This window comes from Gorilla gorilla, chromosome 6 (assembly GCF_029281585.2).
Source record: "Gorilla gorilla gorilla isolate KB3781 chromosome 6, NHGRI_mGorGor1-v2.1_pri, whole genome shotgun sequence".
Classification (NCBI taxonomy): Eukaryota; Metazoa; Chordata; class Mammalia; order Primates; family Hominidae; genus Gorilla; species Gorilla gorilla.
Genome location: NC_073230.2, coordinates 47,650,068 through 47,668,232, shown reverse-complemented (window position 1 = coordinate 47,668,232; position 18,165 = coordinate 47,650,068). Strand labels below are relative to the sequence as shown.

At 39.7% G+C, this 18,165-nt stretch overlaps 1 protein-coding gene across 8 annotated transcripts in view; it reads left to right on the top strand.

The window, feature by feature from the left end:
• Positions 1-18,165, top strand: part of HECW1 (HECT, C2 and WW domain containing E3 ubiquitin protein ligase 1) — a 449,170-nt gene that overhangs the window by 356,573 nt on the left and 74,432 nt on the right. For all 8 annotated transcript variants that reach the window (XM_031013201.3, XM_063708510.1, XM_063708508.1 and 5 more), the window contains one exon: positions 7,225-7,359. In XM_031013201.3, coding sequence (XP_030869061.1) covers positions 7,225-7,359 — 135 coding nt within the window. The remainder of the gene's footprint in view (positions 1-7,224; positions 7,360-18,165) is intronic.

Here is an 18,165-nt window from a genome sequence, read left to right as displayed (position 1 = left end):
GTCTGTTTCTTGTGGCAGGATTTTAAGCTTTTTAAGAACAGAAATCTTTGTTTTGCTCATTGATAAAACATCAAGGGCCAAGAATCATGCCTAGTATATAGTTGGCATTCAATAAATCTCTGTTGCACCAATGACTTAAAGAGTTACCTGAGGGAAGAAACCAGAATACTAGGTATAGCAGGAATAATTAAGTATTAATGTTAATTATATTAAATAAATATTAATTAAATATTAAAATTAAAATGTTGCTGATTTAAAACAAATTATTAAGGTGAGCAGATTAATTGGGCTCACTAAATTACAGTAAAGGTAATTAAAATACATTATATATCTACACATGTTCTGGAATGTCTTTAAATAGAAATTCTTTAAAAATCTTATCAATATGCAGCCATGATAATATAAAAGTTACCTACAAAAGATTAAAAATCAGACAAGCTTCAAATTTCCCATCCTAAAAATGAAACTAGAGAAATCCACAGACAAAAAAACAACCTCGTGCAAAATCAGAGTTTACCCTACTCTTTTACCCATCCTGATTGTTACAGTTTGATAGTTTGGATATGATTTGTTTGACCCCTTCAAATCTCACACTGGAATTTAATCCCCACTGTGGCAGTGTTGGAGGTGGGGCCTAGTGGAAGGTGTTTGGGTCACAGGGACAGATCCCTCAGGAAGAACTGGTGCCATCCTTGCAGCAATGAGTGAGTTCTCACCTTATTAGTTCCCTCTAGAGCTGGTTGTTAAAAACAGCCTGGCACCCACCCCCTACCCCCACTCTGTCTGGCTTCATCTCTTACCATGAAATCTCTGCACATGCTCCCCTTCACCCTCCACCGTGAGCGGAAGGAAGCAGCCTGGGGCTTTCACCAGACACCCAGTCTTCCAATCAGCAGGATCATGAGCCGAATAAACCTTTTTTCTTTAGAAATTTCCTGCTTTCAGGTATTCCTGTATAGCAACACAAACACACTAAGACACTGATGAAACACCAAAAGCCATTCTCCAGATGGATCACTAACGAATCAAAGCACGACATTAATAGTGAGAAAATGATAGTATAAAAAGGACTAGTGGTGAGTATTTAAATCAATCAAATACCTAAGTATAAATAAAAGTCATTGTTGTTAAAATGCTTTAAAACATATTGGAAAAGTCTAAATAAAATATGGGAAAAGTTGTATAATACAAATGGAATAGTTGTATAATAACAGTCTGGATCAACATCACCAGACTGGAATAAAAAAAAAAAAGTAAGGAAGTGAGAATAGGGAAGATGAGCAGGGGAAGGAAAGTTATGCTAGTTGGGCTCAAGGAGAGTAAAACGGGATCATTTAAAAAACAAAGGTTAAATATGGTAATCTGACAAGCTTAAAAGGCAACTGTTTGTACCATTTAAAATAGAATTTTTCTCTTCCAAAATCCTTCAAAAGATAAAATCAAACAAAATAGAGTTTGTATGACAAAGCACACAAAAAATTGCAAAGAAGATGGAAATAATAAAAGTAAGATAACAAGTAAGTAAGTAAAGTAAAAAAGTAAAGCCAAGCATAACAGTTATGGCAACAGGTGGAAACATGATAAACTTAGGCACCAAAAGGAAAACACTCTCAGCTTTGGTAACAAACAGATCCAGTTTACAAAAAGACATACCTAAGAGGTGATTTAGAAAGTTTAGAAATAAAAGAATAAATATTAATATAGTGTGAAGACAATAACAGAAAAACCAGTGGTGATGTATTAATATAATACAAAGGGGAGTTTCAATCATAATCCTTAAATGGGCCAGGCACGGTGGCTCACGCCTGTAATCCCAGCTCTTTGGGAGGCCGAGGCGGGTGGATCACGAGGTCAGCAGATCGAGACCACCCTAGCTAACATGGTGAAACCCCGTCTCTACTAAAAATACAAAAAATTAGCCGGGCGTGGTGGCGGGTGCCTGTAGTCCCAGCTACTCAGGAGGCTGAGGCAGGAGAATGGCGTGAACCTGGGAGGCAGAGCTTGCAGTGAGCCGAGATGGCACCACTGCACTCCAGCCTGAGCGACAGAGCGAGACTCTGTCTCAAAAAATAAATAAATAAATAAATAAAAATCCTTAAATGGGGGTCAAAGAAATATTTTATATTAATCAATGGCAAAATAAAGATATAATAATCATGTACCTTATGAGCCAAATAATAACATATTATATTAAATAAAGAAAAATCAAGGAGAAATGAAAGGAGATGAAAGACATACAGTCGTAGTAGGAAAATGTGTTTTATATCCATCAGTTTGACAGATTAAATAGACAAAATAATTTGAGATTTAAATAATATAACTTTATGTGAATGAAACATATTAATTCTTTTATTAGAAATAGAGTTTACATGAATGGATAAACAAAATGTGGTATATACCTGCAATGAAATGTTTGTCCTTACAAAGAAATGAAATTCTGACACATGCTACAACATGAATGAACCTTGAAGACATTGTGCTAAGTGAAATAAGCAAGACACAGAAGGACAAGAATTATGATTCCACTCATATGAGGAACCTAGAATAGATTTATAGAGATAGAAAGTAGATCAGAGGTTCCCAGGGGCTTCAAGGAGTAGAAAATGAGGAGTTATTGTTTTGTGGATACAGTGTTTCAATTTGGGAAGGTGAAAAAGTGCTGGGGAAGGAGAGTGGCGATGGTTGCACAACCGTGAGAATTTATTATACTTAATGCCACTGAACTGTACACTTAAAAATTGTTATTGTTTTACGTATATTTTGCCACAACAACAAAAAAGAAAAAGGGCCCCAAAAATGAAGCTGACAACTTTTCATGATTATTTTTGTAAGTGGTGATAGTCTACACTGCAAAGAAAACAAAAAAGCAGAATATAGCCAGGTCACATCCTATGGCCATATAGCAATAAAACTGAATTGTAAGTAAATTTAAGCACAATCATAAAAACAAAATCTTTGCCAGCTGGAAAGTAAAAGCAATGTTCTAGATGACTCTTGGGTTTAAAATAAAATAAAAACTTAGAAACCATTGAGAAATTATTGAAAATACATGTGAACAATACTTAATAAAATATAGAAAGGATATACTCAAAGACTTAGTAGCATTAGGGAATTTCAGTTGATTAAGAAGTGTTTTTTAAAAATTACTTGATAAAAATTAAATATTTATTTATTTATTTATTTAGTGAGACTGGGTCTCGCTCTGTGTCCTAGGCTGAAATGCAGTGGCATGATCACAGCTCACTGCAGCCTCGACTTCCTGTGCTCCAGCAATCTTCCCACCTCAGTCTCCTGAGTAGCTGGGACCACAGATGCAAAACCACTACGCCTAGCTTTTTTGGTATATTTTTGTATTTTTTTGGTAGAGACAGGTTTTCGCCATGTTGCCCAGGCTAGTCTCAAACTCCCAAGCTCAAGAGATCCACCTACTTTGGCCTCCCAAAGTGCTGGGATTACAGGTGTGATGAATACACGTTTATATTTTAAAAACAAATACTCTTGGTAAACTAAGAATGTAAATATGTTTTCGTGACCTAATAAAGCCTCCTTTAAAACAGTGGACATCTTATTGTACAATCGGGTCTAGTAGTTTTCCCTTAAAAATCAAGAATAAGAAAAGATTTCAACCACCACTTCTTATTTAACGTTGTTCTAGAAGTACTCACCAATATTACAAAAAAGGAGGTAAAAATAGAAGAGCCCTCCTAAAGAAGGGGACAAAATTAACATGATTTGCAATTAAAAATCCAAGAGGATATACTTAAAAGAGTCATTTATTTGATGGAAGCATTTAATATGGTGAGCAGACAAAAAGTAAATACACAAATAATAACTTTCCTGAGTACCAGCAATGAAGGGTTATAAAACATTATAGGAAAAGATACACTCAGAAGAGCAACAGATAATATTAAATACCTATAAATTATCTTAACCAGAAATATGTGTCTTTCAGTAAAACAACTACAAAACTGTACTAAGAAAAAAATTCTTTAATAGACATGTTCAGAAATGGGAAATGGTTACACCAACTATCATAAGGAAAGAATTCTCTCCGAAATCATTTGCAGTCTCAAAGTGATTCTAAACAAAATCCCAATAGAACTATTTTTGGAACTTAATAAAATTAATATTAGTTCCTCTGGAAAAATGAAAACAGACAAGAATATGTAAGAAAATATTGGAAAAGAAAGAGGAAACTTGCCCTACAGATGTTAATAATTGGAATAGTGCGGTACCAGTGAAAAGCCTCAGGCCACTGGAGCAAATAAAATATCCTGAAACACAGTAGTATTTATAAGAAATTTATTTATAATAAAACAATAGGAAATGAATGATTTGGAAAAGTGAGCTCTCTGAGAAAACTGTCAAACTACAACTTAATATTATACCAAAATAAGTTTCAGAAAGGTAAAGATTTAGTGTTAACGATTAACTCACCTAAACTAAAGCTAGAAAAATATAGTTAAACACTTAACTGACCCCTGGAGAGGAATGATTGAGAGATTTGAATACATAGGGATATTAAAAATTCAGTGTATGAGAAAATAAAGCAAACAAAAATCAAAAGCAAATTTGAAAGCAGATGTATAACTTAGCACTTGGATAATAAATAAGAAAACTTTAACATCCCGACAACAATAGCAAAAAAGGGAACAGACATCGCAGGCAACACACTAAGGAAGGAATGACTAATTAGCCCATGAGAAAATGTTTTTCTTTTGTAAATTCCCTGGGAAATTGTAATTCATCATTATTTACCATTTAACATTTCTAAGAGTTCTTTCAAAATTAGTATTTGTGAGAGCATTATAAAGAGGAAGATTCATGAACTAATGGTAACATGATAGATCTGGACAACTGTTGTGAAGATAGTTTATTAGTATGGATCAATAATCATAAATATTTTTCTAACTTTAACCAAGTAATTAATTCAACTTTTAGAAATGCATACTAAACAATTGCCACAGATACACAAATATAAGGAACCTATTTAATTTAATTTCTAAACATCTCAGCATGTATTTGAATAATGAAAAGTCTATTTTTAATATTTATTAGGTTAGCTTACACTTGTGTGTTTAAAAAGCATGTTGATGCATTTTGTTTTTTCCCATTCCCATTTAAGTCTCATTCCATTTCCTTGTATTTTTGACGTCACTAGTGTCATTTTTTGAGTCCTCTACCAATTTTTCAAGGGTATATCATCTTCCGTTCCAATTGAACATACAGCCCTTTTTGAATCTGTGTGGCATGCTATCTTGGGGAATTTTACTGCAAGTCACAAATATTGATTCGCATGATATTAGTAGTGTTGTTATTTACCTTTTTCCTGGGGGTGTATTTTTATCTCAATTATGAAACCACTTCCTGTATGAGTTTTTATAAAGCTCTTTAAACTGCTTGTTTACAGTGACATCAAATACTTGAAATAATAAGCTCATACCTTCCAAGAATAATTTCTAAATCTGTATAAAATTTCTTTTAACTACTTTTGTCAGGTAAACCTAAAAATATCTAAAACTAGCATTGATTGAGGTCATTTAAAGCTGATATGACTTCACCAAATGTTACTGTTGGTTGAAAAGAGAGTAATTAAAAAGTTGTCTTATGGTACAAAGGGTTTTGTTGAAAAAAAAGGTAATAACTTTCTCTTTTATGAGAGATAATTTTAAATTTAAAGAACAATGTTGCCATATATTGGAATATATATGGTACTCAGACATGGCACAAGGATTTATATTCGAGAGTGTTCGGCCAGGCTTGGTGGCTCACGCCTGTAACCCCAGCACTTTGGGAGGGCGAGGTGGGCAGATCACCTGAGGTCAGGAGCTCGAGATCAGCCTGACCAACATGGAGAAACCCCGTCTGTACTAAAAATACAAAATTAGCTGGGTGTGGGGGTGTGCACCTGTAATCCCAGCTACTCAGGAGGCTGAGGCAGGAGAATCACTTGAACCCAGGAGGCAGAGGTTGCAGTGAGCTGAGATCACGCCACTGCACTCCAGCCTGGGTGACAGGCAATGAGAGTGAAACTCCGTCTCAAAAAAAAAAGTGTTCATTGAAGCATTATTTTAAAACAGTAAAAAAGTCAAATGTCTAACAATTAAGGGTACTAAAATTAATTGTTATACTTCCATCAAACAATATCATGTAGTCATTAAAATTCTCCATTAAAAGAATATTTAATAATTTAGGGAAATACTTATAAAATAACAAGTGAAAAACCTCATAAAATTATAGATCTTGATGTGAAGAAAATATGTATATATTTGAATGTATAGAAAAGAAAAAACTAAGGAGGAAAAAATCAAAATTTTTTTTGATTTGGGGTGATTTTTATTATCTTCTTTCTACTTTTTTATCTTTTTAAAGTTTTTTCTCAGTGAAAATATACACATTCTATAATAAAAAAGAGCATTTATCTTAAATATAAATAAAATACTCTACAAATTATTAATTACTAGTATTATCTTAACCCAGTAAAGGCTCTATTGCTCTTACTTTCTGTGTTGAATAAAGTATTACAGTCATTACTTAGAAACTCCATGTTTTATCTATGACTGATACTGCTTCATTCAGCTACTGAGCAAACAGGCACAGTGTCCTGTTCCCCATTTAGATCAGTGGTCTCCAACCTTTCTGACACCAGGGACCAGTTTTATGGAAGGCAGTTTTTCCACGGATGGGAGGGTAGGGGATAGTTTTAGGAAGACAAGCACATTACATTTATTATGCACTTTATTTGTATTATTATTACATTGTATTATATAATGAAATAATCCTATAGCTCACTGTGATGTACAATCAGTGGGAGCCCTGAGCTGGTTTTCTGTGATTAGATGCTGCCATCTGGGGGTAATGAGAGACGGTGACAGATCATCAGGCATTAGATTCTCATAAGGAGTGTGCAACCCAGATCCCACACATGCACAGTTCACAATGGGGTTTGTGCTCCTATGAGAATCTAATGGCACCGCTGATCTGACAGGAGGTGGAGCTCAAGTGGTAATGCTCACTCGCCTGTGGCTCACCTCCTGCTATGCAGCCAAGTTTTTAACCTGAACTAGATAGATGAGTTTTGAGTAGATTAAAAAAGGAAGTAGGGGTAGGGGAGGCTGGGCAGAAATAAACCTGAGGCCTGGGCCCTGTAGCACTCCTGTATATTACTGACTCCATTTTGGCATATTCTCACACACGGTGCTTTTCTCACTGGTCTGTTCGCAGTCTTTTTTCGTGGACCACAACAGTCGAGCTACCACTTTCATTGACCCCCGAATCCCTCTTCAGAACGGTCGTCTTCCCAATCATCTAACTCACCGACAGCACCTCCAGAGGCTCCGAAGTTACAGCGCTGGAGAGGTAACCCTCCCTACACCCCGCCCTACTGTTCACCGATCACAGTCTCTGCCTCTTCCATGGGAGCAGAACAGTTCTTCAGTGGCTAGGATCTAGGGTTGCCTGCGCTGGAAGAGATTAAGTCATATGCACCCTGCTTTGTAGAAGAAGGATGACCGGGACACCCACTTAACACCCCAGACCTGTCTTCAGTTACCTTTTCTGCCTTGCCTTTTGTCCCACACAATCACCACTACTAAAAACCTGTCTAGTTGAAAGGAAACTGAAAATGCACTGTCAGGAGATCCCTACACTTATGGCTGGAGCTGTGCCTCCTGAGGCCTGTCATGTGTGAATACATGGAACTGCCATGGTATGTCTGACTAACTTTAAACTTCTACCTCTCCAAAACATCCTAGAAAATACTGCAATAATGTATCCATGGACTAGAAACTAGGGGGAATTAACCGGGCCACAGGAAGTGGTGCTCTATTCCCACTCTATTCGCGCTCTACAATGTGCTCTTTCCTTGGCAGCACTTTGTGGCTACCATGAAAGGCTAAGGATCACTTCATTGCCTTTCTGAATTAGTATCTATATCCCATACTCTTTCTGCCCTTCTTTCTCAAACCAAAACTCAAAACATAGCTCTTTTTTTGCTCCTGATCAGTTCCTGACAATATCATGAGCAAATTTCTTTTTATGTCCTAATTGACATTTCCCAAGTATCTGTGCCTTCTTTTTGTGGAAACCACCAGGACCTCAAGAGATGTGGCCTCTGAGAACTACTTCCCATAAAACAGCTTTTAGAATTGGATTATAATAAGGTTAAAAAATCAAAAATATGGAGTAGGAAGGAAAGGAATATATGTGTATGTAGGTGAGTGAGTTTGTGTGTGTGTGCGTGTGTGTGTGTGTACATATGTGTGTGTGTGTGTATATATATATATATACACACACATATATACGCATATATATATATACACACACACACATATGCCACAGTGAGTCATTCCAGGGAGAGCCAGGGAGTTTCTCTCCAGAGAAACTGGGAAGATAACAATTCACCCTGCAGCCACCTCCTCCAGATAGCAAACATAAGTCTCAAGGGAAGAGCCTATTGTTGATGTATCGGCACCAGGTATTTACCACTTTTTCAGAAGGAGTCCTGTGTATACTCTGAGAAACATAACTATTTCCAACCAGGGGCACTCATGGCTTAATGCCAGTGTGATAAAATGAATGTTTTTTCATGGAGTTGTCTTAAGTATCATTGTTTCAGGAGACTGCTGAAAGCATGCTAAATCTTTCTTTCTTCATATACATAAGGTGTATGTGACCAGGCAGAGAGGGAGTACTACACATCCCTGAGCATTACATGGGTGTCAGGATTTGCTAGATGCAGACGTGTTCACAGACTACAGAAAGCAATGCCCCAGCTTCCCAGTTCAACATGCATAGTCTCCCTCCCTGGTGGCATTCCTGTAACACTTCACAAAGTACAAGGTGGGTTGTCTTGAGATTATAGGGAATAAATTCAAAATTCTTCATGAACTTGAATATGCCTTTAAAAAGTTCAAGCTCTTTAATCTCATTAAGACAATTTCAATATCCACATAGGGTAACTACATGTGATAAAGTAGCTGAGTACTGCAGACAGATTCACTGTCAATAAAACAAAAACTTCAGTTGTGCAAGATTAAGTCCCTAAAATACAGATCTCTTACAATTACAAGAAATTAGTCTGAAATGTAAATATTTAAAACCTTTCTAACTGAAAGAACAAGACTGAAACCATGGACACCATTTGCATTACCTGTTTTAAAACATGTGTTTCATGTGATTGAATAGCCCAAATAGAGTTAATTTAATATCATTTAAATCATTAATATCATTTGCCATAACATGTATGGCAAAGTGCCATCTGTATCAGTTAAGAACTAGCTGGGGCCAGGTGTGATGGCTCACACCTGTAATCCCAGCACTTTGGGAGGTTGAGGCGGGCAGATCACGAGGTCAGGAGATCAAGACCATCCTGGCTAACATGGTGAAACCCCATCTCTACTAAAATAATACAAAAAATTAGCCAGGCATGGTGGCGGGTGCCTGTAGTCCCAGCTACTCAGGAGGCTGAGGCAGGAGAATGGCGTGAACCCGGGAGGCAGAGCTTGCAGTGAGCCGAGATGGCGCCACTGCACTCCAGCCTGAGCGACACAGTGAGACTCCATCTCAAAAAAAAAAAAAAGAAAGAACTAGCTGGAAGACTCTAACACATACGATGAAAGGGCGTTGCTGTGTACCAGCCATCTGTCTGCTTCCTAATGCATCCACCCTGACTGTTCGTCACATTTCCAAACCTCAGCCATCCCTATGCCCATCCTCTCTCTTCTGGTAGCTTTTGGCTGACAGAAGAGGACACCAAGAAAAGCAACGGAGAGAGAAGCCAAGAGGCAGAGGGTATCTGATCCAGAGGCAGTGCACCAGAGAAAACAAAGACTCGGCCTCTAAGAAAATAAATATGTGGTTCCTCCCACTGCAAGAGCCCTCAGCCTAGGGATAAGAAGACAGAGGGACTCTGGTATCAAAATAGAGGGGAGTGGGTGGTAGGAAATGTTGACTGCATTTGCTGTGATGTGATTTTGCTCAGCAAAAATTGATTCCATGCATGGCTTGCTATGAGCACTGTGGAATGCAAAATATGAGACAATCCCTGCCTTAGAGAAGTTTGTATTCCACTTTTGAAGCCAGGCCAAAAATACATACAGAGTTAAGTAACGAGAGAAACCAGAATATGGTTGAGTGGCAAGAGAGATGTTAGGATAAGTGCCACAAAAGTTCAAAAGAAGCCAAGGAAAAGTATCTTTTAAAATAAGGTGCCTGGCCAGGCACAGTGACTCATGCCTGTAATGAAAACACTTTGGGAAGCTGAGATGGGAGCATCACTTGAGCCTAGGAGTTTGCCACCAGTCTGGGCAGCATGGCGGGACCTTTTCTCTACAAAAATATAAAAATTAGTCAGATGTGGTGGCGTGCACCTGTGCTCCCAGCTTCTCGGGAGGCTGAACTGGGAGGATGCCTTGAGCCTGGGAGGTAGAGGCTGAAGCTAAATGTGTTCACACCACTGCACTCCAGCCTAGGCAACAGTGCAAGACTCTGTCTCAACAAAACAAAACAAATAATAAAATAAAATAAGGTACCTGACTAGAACTTGAAAACTGGTAGAATAGGTACAAAGGATGGGGAAGGGAAGCCTTACAGAGCACAGCCTAAGCAAAGGTGCAGAGGTCAGATTGAGAAAGGCTCACAGAGAGACAGTGACTAGTTCAGTCTGAGCCGAGCAGGAGGTTCCCACTTGCTGTGCCTTGGTTTTCAGAAAACTTTAGTGCTGCATGGAAGAGTTGGAACTTTTTTAAGGGACCACTGAATGAATTTGAGGAAAGTAATTGATTCATCCATTGTTTCAGGATGAAGTCATCTCTAAAACACATTTGAGAGATGGGGAAAGACTCTTGGCATTTGGGGCAGGACAATTCTCTGATGTGTGGAATCGTCCCATTACATTGCAGGACTTTTTTTCCTGACCCCATCCATTAAATGTCAGGAGTGCCCCCACTTCCCCAAGTCATTATGACAAAACAAAACAGAACAGCCCCCCAGCATTTCCACACACCCATAGATGGTAGCATTACCCCAGTGAAGAACCACTATTTTACAGTCCAGTAAACTGAAATACCAAGAGCTCACTTCACACAGGGAGTTCAGGACCACAGCTCAGGTTTCCTAGCAGTCATCCATGCAAACTCTTTTTTTTTTTTTTTTTGAGCTAGAGTCTCGCTCTGTCACCCAGGCTGGAGTGCAGTGGTGCGATCTCAGCTCGGTGCAACCTCTGCCTCCTGGGTTCAAGAGATTCTCCTGCCTCAGCCTCCCAAGTAGTTGGGATTACAGGCGTGCACCACCACACCTGTTTAATTTTTGTATTTTCAGTAGAGACAGGGTTTCACCATGTTGGCCAGACTGGTCTCGAACTCTTGACCTCAAGTGATCTGCCTGCCTCGGCCTCCCAAAGTGCTGGGATTACAGACGTGAGCCACCACGCCCAGCCACAAACTTATATTTTTAAAAGAAGACCATGAAAGCCAAGAAGAGGAAGGGCTGTGGCAAAGAGCTATTCGAGAGATGCCTGCTGGAGACCACTGCCACAATCAGATGGAAGGGGATGAGGCCGAGTTGAGGTGACAAAGAGAAAACAAAGGGCAGCCCATGGGGAGAAGCCTCAAGGAAGTCGGGGGGTGTGGAGGAAAAAGTCACTGGGACTTCAGTCTGCAGACAGGCGTTCCAGCTCCGGCATGTCCACAGAGGAGCTGAGTATCAATCATTGTTCATTCCTCCCCTGCCAGGGACCCCAGCTTCCTCTGCAAATGGGTGACCACTTACGTGTGTTCCAGCTGTGTGATTCTCAGAGTCTGTGGGGCTTGATTCCACGTCTTCAGGACCGCATAACTAAGAGTCCCATTAACAACATAGAGCTAAGAGGAGCAGGAAAGGCAGGACGGAAGGATGGCAGGTTTGTCTTTAGGCAAGTTGATAATGTGTGTGAAAATAGCAGGATATCTGATTAGATATGACAGTTAAACAGATGGAAATATGAGACTCAGCAATCATCGATGGGTTATTTCCATAATCCATTATTTTTCTGTGTCCCATATCACAGGCAGTAGGGAATTAACTATAGATATTTCTTAGACTACAACTTACAAGTGTGGGTATTTTCTGTTCACCTACATAAGCCATTCTCTTGAGTGTTATTCAGCAGTTGATTTTTTTATAAATTGCATGTAAGGACAGAATTAAAATGGGTTTCTATATTAAGGATCCTAAATGGTAAAATGTTTTTCTTCAAACCCCAATGGCAGATTATTAATAGAAACATTGTTAAAAATATTTTGGATTGTCCTTTACCTCACCTGGAAAATTTTCAGACAGATTCCTGAAAGCAGTTATTACGAATATAGGATTTATACATAAAAAGATCGTTATTTGACACTTTCACTTGCATTTTAAGGCGGAGGCACATCTGTCTGCAATATATTCAAGCACCAGCAAAGTAGGCCTTATCTCTCCTCAGAATGTGTGACCAGAATAGGTCACAGATAAGTGGAGTGCTATGAATACTGGATCCCACCTTAGCAAGGAAATCACGAAAGGGTAACACATTTGCCTTGTTTACACCGCAATTCCTAATATAAGTTGACATCAATAAGGAAGGATAAGCAGAGCACATAATTTTCATTTCTTTTGCCATCTTATCTTGGTCAGGTTAGAAAATCGTTAGTCATAGAAAATTTCTGGAAGGTACACACCGAAAAAAAAGCTTGACAGTGAGTGCCTCAGGAAAGGGCAAGAGTCTGACAGGGAAGAGAAGCTTGCTTCTCACTTTAGAAGCAGAAGTCACTCTTAGTCATTCTTTGCAGTGAGCTTCTTTGATGGCAGAAGTCATTTCATGGGCTCTGGTGACATGAAGGAATCTTCATTCGGGAAGCTTGCTTTTGGGGAGAGTAATTGCTGCATTGCTTCTTAAAATTGGTCATTTTCCTCTTGGCTCAATGTAACCTGCACTTGATCACAGGTTTGGCTGGAAGTTTGTAAAATTCAGACACCTTTGAAAATAAACTGTTTAATTACAGTCATACATCACTTAACAGCAGGGATACATTCTGAAAATGTTGTTGTTAGGCAATCTTGTCACTGTGGACATCCTAGAGTGCGCTTACACAAACCTAGATGGTATAGCCTACCACACACCTAGGCTGTATGGTATGGCTATGGCTCCCAGGCTGCAAACCTGTACAGCATATTAACTGTACAGAATCCTGTAGGCAGTTGTAACACAATGGTATTTGTGCCTCTAAACATATCTAAACATAGAAAAGGTAAAGTAAAAATACATATAAAAGATTTAAAAAATAGTACACCTGTATAGGATACTTACAGTGAGTGGAGCTTGAAGGACGGAAGTGGCTCTGGGTGAGTCAGTGAGTGAGTGACTGTGAGGCCTAGGACATTACTGTACACTAATGTATAATATAAACACTGCACACTTAGGCTACACTAAATTTTTTTTATTATTATACTTTAAGTTCTGGGGTACATGTTTACAATGCGCAGGTTTGTTACATTTGTATACATGTGCCATGTGGGTTTGCTGCACCCATTAACTCATCATTTACATTAGGTATTTCTCCTAATGCTCTTCCTCCCCCAGCCCCCAACCCCACTACAGGCCCCTGTGTGTCATGTTCCCCTCCCTGTGTCCATGTGTTCTCATTGTTCAACTCCCACTTATGAGTGAGAACATGAGGTGTTTGATTTTCTCTTCTTGTGTTACTTTGCTGAGAATGATGGTTTCCAGTTTCATCCATTTCATCCATGTCCCTGCCAAGGACATGAACTCATCCTTTATTACAGCTGCATAGTATTCCATGGTGTATATGTGCCACATTTTCTTTATCCAGTCTATCATTGACGGGCATTTGGGTTGGTTCGATTTTTTTTTTTTTTTTTTGGAGATGGAGTCTCACCCTGTCTCCCAGGCTGGAGTGCAATGGCACGGAGTGCAATGGCACGCTCTTGGCTCGCTGCAAACTCCTCCTCCTGGGTTCAAGTGAATCTTCTGCCTCAGCCTCCTGAGTAGCTGAGGCTACAGGCACGCACCCCTACACCCGGCTAATTTTTTGTATCTTTAGTAGAGACGGGGTTTCACCGTGTTGGCCAGGCTGGTCTCAAACTCCTGACCTCATGATCCACCTGCCTCGGCCTCCCAAAGTGCTGGGATTACAGGCGTGAGCCACCGTGCCTGGCCTAATTTTATTTTTTTAAAGCAATTACACCTGACATTGTGACAGCTATGACATGACCAGTGATAGGACTTTTTCAGCTCTATTATAAGCTTATGGGAACACCATTGCCTATGCATCCATTGTTGACTGAAACATCGCTATGTGGCACATCACTGTATGAACAATATGTAATGAATGCAGAATACAGACAGACACAGATGGAAAAGCATAATTCCCCATCTGGAGACACAGGTACACATAAAAATAAAGACATTAGATTGTGTTGTCTATGGTTCTATATCCTAGTGCCTCGTAGACAGTTTCCATACCATTAACATTTTTCTATATTTAATCACATGGATCTACCATCATTTAACACAAGCCTTTCTTGAACATGATGTTTATTGCCCGCTTCTTATTATAAAAATATTGAACAACTCAAATATCTCTCTTTTGTTTCCTTAATTCTGACAACTTTGTTAATGATCTATTTTCAGAACACAGAAGGAGTCTAGAGATGAATGTAAATTCGTCCTTTGAGCCCTTCCTGTGAACTTGCTACATTTTTTTTTATCATCAAGTCTCCAGTGTTTGCAGAGAGAGGGTTAGCTGATTATTAACCCAAATTCAGTCTAAAACATGCAATTTTCAATCACAGCTTTAAGGAAACCCACAAGTGTACATTCCCAAATTGCAACGCTGAAGAGCAGCTTGTTTACCAGTTGCTGAAAACTATTTTCTGAGGATATCTATTTTGTTTTGTCTGGAGAGCTAAATGTTTGAAGTTTTCACATTTACAATTATGATGAAAGCGATCGATATCAAAAGAAAAAGAAATCCTAAAAGTAGTCCCTACTACAAACTGGGTTTTACCCAATTATGGAAGAGTTGTTGCAGCATGTCTGGGGAAAGGCAGGCCACCAAGGGCTCTCTCTCCCCTCACTCACCCCTTACCACATGTGCCCACACACGCACGTACACCCCTGAGAAACTTAATAAGACCAAAGGGGTCAAATGCCAGGAAATTAGAGTCATGTCATTTTGGTTTTAAATGGAAAATCAGTCCTGTAGTCATTTTCTGACCTTAGGAAAACAAAGCAGGCCGGGGATGGTGGCTCACACCTGTAATCCCAGCACTTTGGGAGGCAGGGCAGGAGGATCTCTTGAAGCCAGGAGTTCAAGACCAGCCTAGGCAACATAGCAAGAACCCATCTCTACAAAAACATTTTTAAAATTAGCTGGGCACAGTGATGTGTGCCTATAGTCCCTGCTATTCAGGAGGCTGAGGCAGGAAGATTGCTTGGGCCCAGGAGTTTGGGCTTGTAGTGAGCTATAATTACACCACTACACTCCAGCCTGGATAACAGAGACTGTCTCAAAAAAAAAAGGGAGAGAGAGAGAGAGAGAGAAAGAAAAAAGAAAGAAAGAAAGCCAGCCAGCCAGCCAGCCAGGCAGGCAGTCACAGTGGCTAAAGCCTGTAATCCCAGCACTTTGGGAGACCGAGGCAGGCAGATCACCTGAGGTCAGGAGTTCAAAACCAGCCTGGCCAACATGGCAAAACACCGTCTCTACTAAAAATAGAAAAATTAACCAGGCATGGTGGTGCATGCCTGTAATCCCAACTACTCGGGAGGCTAAGGCATGAGAATCTCTTGAACCCGGGAGGCAGAGGTTGCAGTGAGCCAAGATCGCGCCACTGCACTCCAGCCTAGGCAACAGAGCGAGACTCCATCTCAAAAAAGAAAGAAAGAGGAAGGAAGGAAGGAAGGAAACGAAAGAAAGAAAGAGAGAGAGAGAGAAAGAAAGAAAGGAAGGAAGGAAGGAAAGAAAGAAAAGAAAGAAAGAAAGAAAGAAAGAAAGAAAGAAAGAAAGAAAGAAAGAAAGAAAGAAAGAAAGAAAGAGAAAGCCACGTTGGCATCATATTGGCAGTGAGATTCAAATCAGTCACTCAGTTGCTGTCAGACGTCCCTCGGGATGGATTGTTTAGTACCACTACAGGGCTTCAAAGATCCTAGCACATACTAAATCCTAGTTCAAACAGACCCTCGGAATTTCCTCCAGCCCTGCCTGAAACTGTCTTCATCGCTGTCCATTCCTGGGCCCCTTGTTGGAGAAGGACGTTTCTATCCAATCCTCCTGTTCTCCAGGCTCTGGTCTTTGAGCCATCCAGTACCAACCAACACTTTGCAGACATTTCTGTGGCTCAGGGACGCAACAAGCCGTATCTCCCCCTGTGTTATTTCCTCTATCACACTCATATTAGGCCTGAAGAATGTTTGTCAGTCAGTCATCTGCCTTTGGGCTAACTGGACTTCAGCTGGTTTCTGAAGTTTTTCAATCTGGCTCAGCTTTACCCGTGAGCGGGTGACCTCAGAAGTAGGCACCATTAATGAATTTCCTGTGAAGGCCAGGAATAGAAGTGAGCCTCTTTCTGTTTCAAAGCCTTATTCATTTCTGGGTGATGCCCTGACAGTTAGACACTTTCACTCAGGGCGAAACAACAAATGTTTCCTGAGTCCAGCGCACAGCCAAGCCTTCCCGAGCTCAGCCAGCAGATCTGGCTGTTTCCCCAGTTTCCCTCTGTAATTTATCACTTAGATAACCTTCAGCTGGTGGGTCTCTGAGACTCCTGTCTTTACAAGATCAATAATATTTTAAATACACGTTAAGGCAAACTGACATGATTCCCTCCAAGAAAAAGAGACTTATAATTTCAATCCCAGAAAGCCTTTACATATTTATTTATTTATTTATTCATGGAGAAAAAAGAGAAGTATGAGGATTCAATACTGCATAGTTTATTGATCAGCAAACTTTTCTTTCATCTTTTGCTTTGTAAACATTTGAGACTGGAATGTGCTTCTGCAGAAATACCAGCTTCTAAACCCTGGTGTCTGGCTTTGCCAGCTGAGCAGAGCTGAGATCTAATGACATCAAAGTGAGAAGTCCACCAAAGTGGCACAAAATCTATTCCCTTGTCCTTCAAGTAGGCCATGGGCAATAAGAAGGACCAGGAGAGAAAACAGATGCATCTGCATCTCTACCCAACTTCCAGAAAAGCAGCAAAGACTACCACATACAGAGAGTGAACTGGTGGCCCCTGTCTGCATACAGAGGATGTTATCCTTGGGTATGGAGTATGGAAGTGGGAACCAAAGGAAAATCAGCAATGCCTGTGTTTGTCATTAGGGATCGTTAAGTAATTTGCCCTACATTACAATCTGCAATATCACACATGGCCTATTCTTAAGTGGCCGTTTGGAACTGACTTGTCTAGACTTTGTAGCACTGGTCCTCGTCACCTTCCTGAATTCTGTGTGAGTGAGTTTTATGCTGGTCTCAGAGGGAGAAATGTCTTTCCTTTTTTTTAAATCTGGATGTTTGAACTCTTTCTAAGTGTCTTACAAAATTATCATCTGTTACATTAAATTAAACTTGGCTTGAGGATGCCTTCATACTTTTGAGTCATTACGTAATGGATTGCCAACTCACTTGGGACATGAATTAACTGAAAGCCTAATTTGGGAGTATACTTTGGCAACAAAGGGTTGAGTCTCAGCCAATCACAACAGCCAAGCTTCAGTCAATTGCAGGTGGCTAACTGATCAGACCATGTTCAAATAAGGCAAACACTGAGCTGCTTCCGTACCACGCTCACATTCCCCAACCATAAATGCTGCCTGCCCATGGTTGCAGAATGGAGCTCTCTCCTCCCTTTCTGGTTCTGGTTCTGAGTGAGGACCACCCCATTCTCACACCATTCTTTGATCAATTAAACTCTGTAAGTTTACTTTGTCTAAAGTCTTTAACACTTCAAAATTCTTAACTATTTTAAAGCCTATCTTAGCATACTTTGCCAGATATCATAGGATGAGTTACACTCTACATTAAATCCCATATATCTGGTGAATGTACTGCAATGTGGAAAATCTATAATGCCTCTATAGATTTTAACATCTTACTCTGCAAGGGTCTTAAAAAACAAAATGTATGT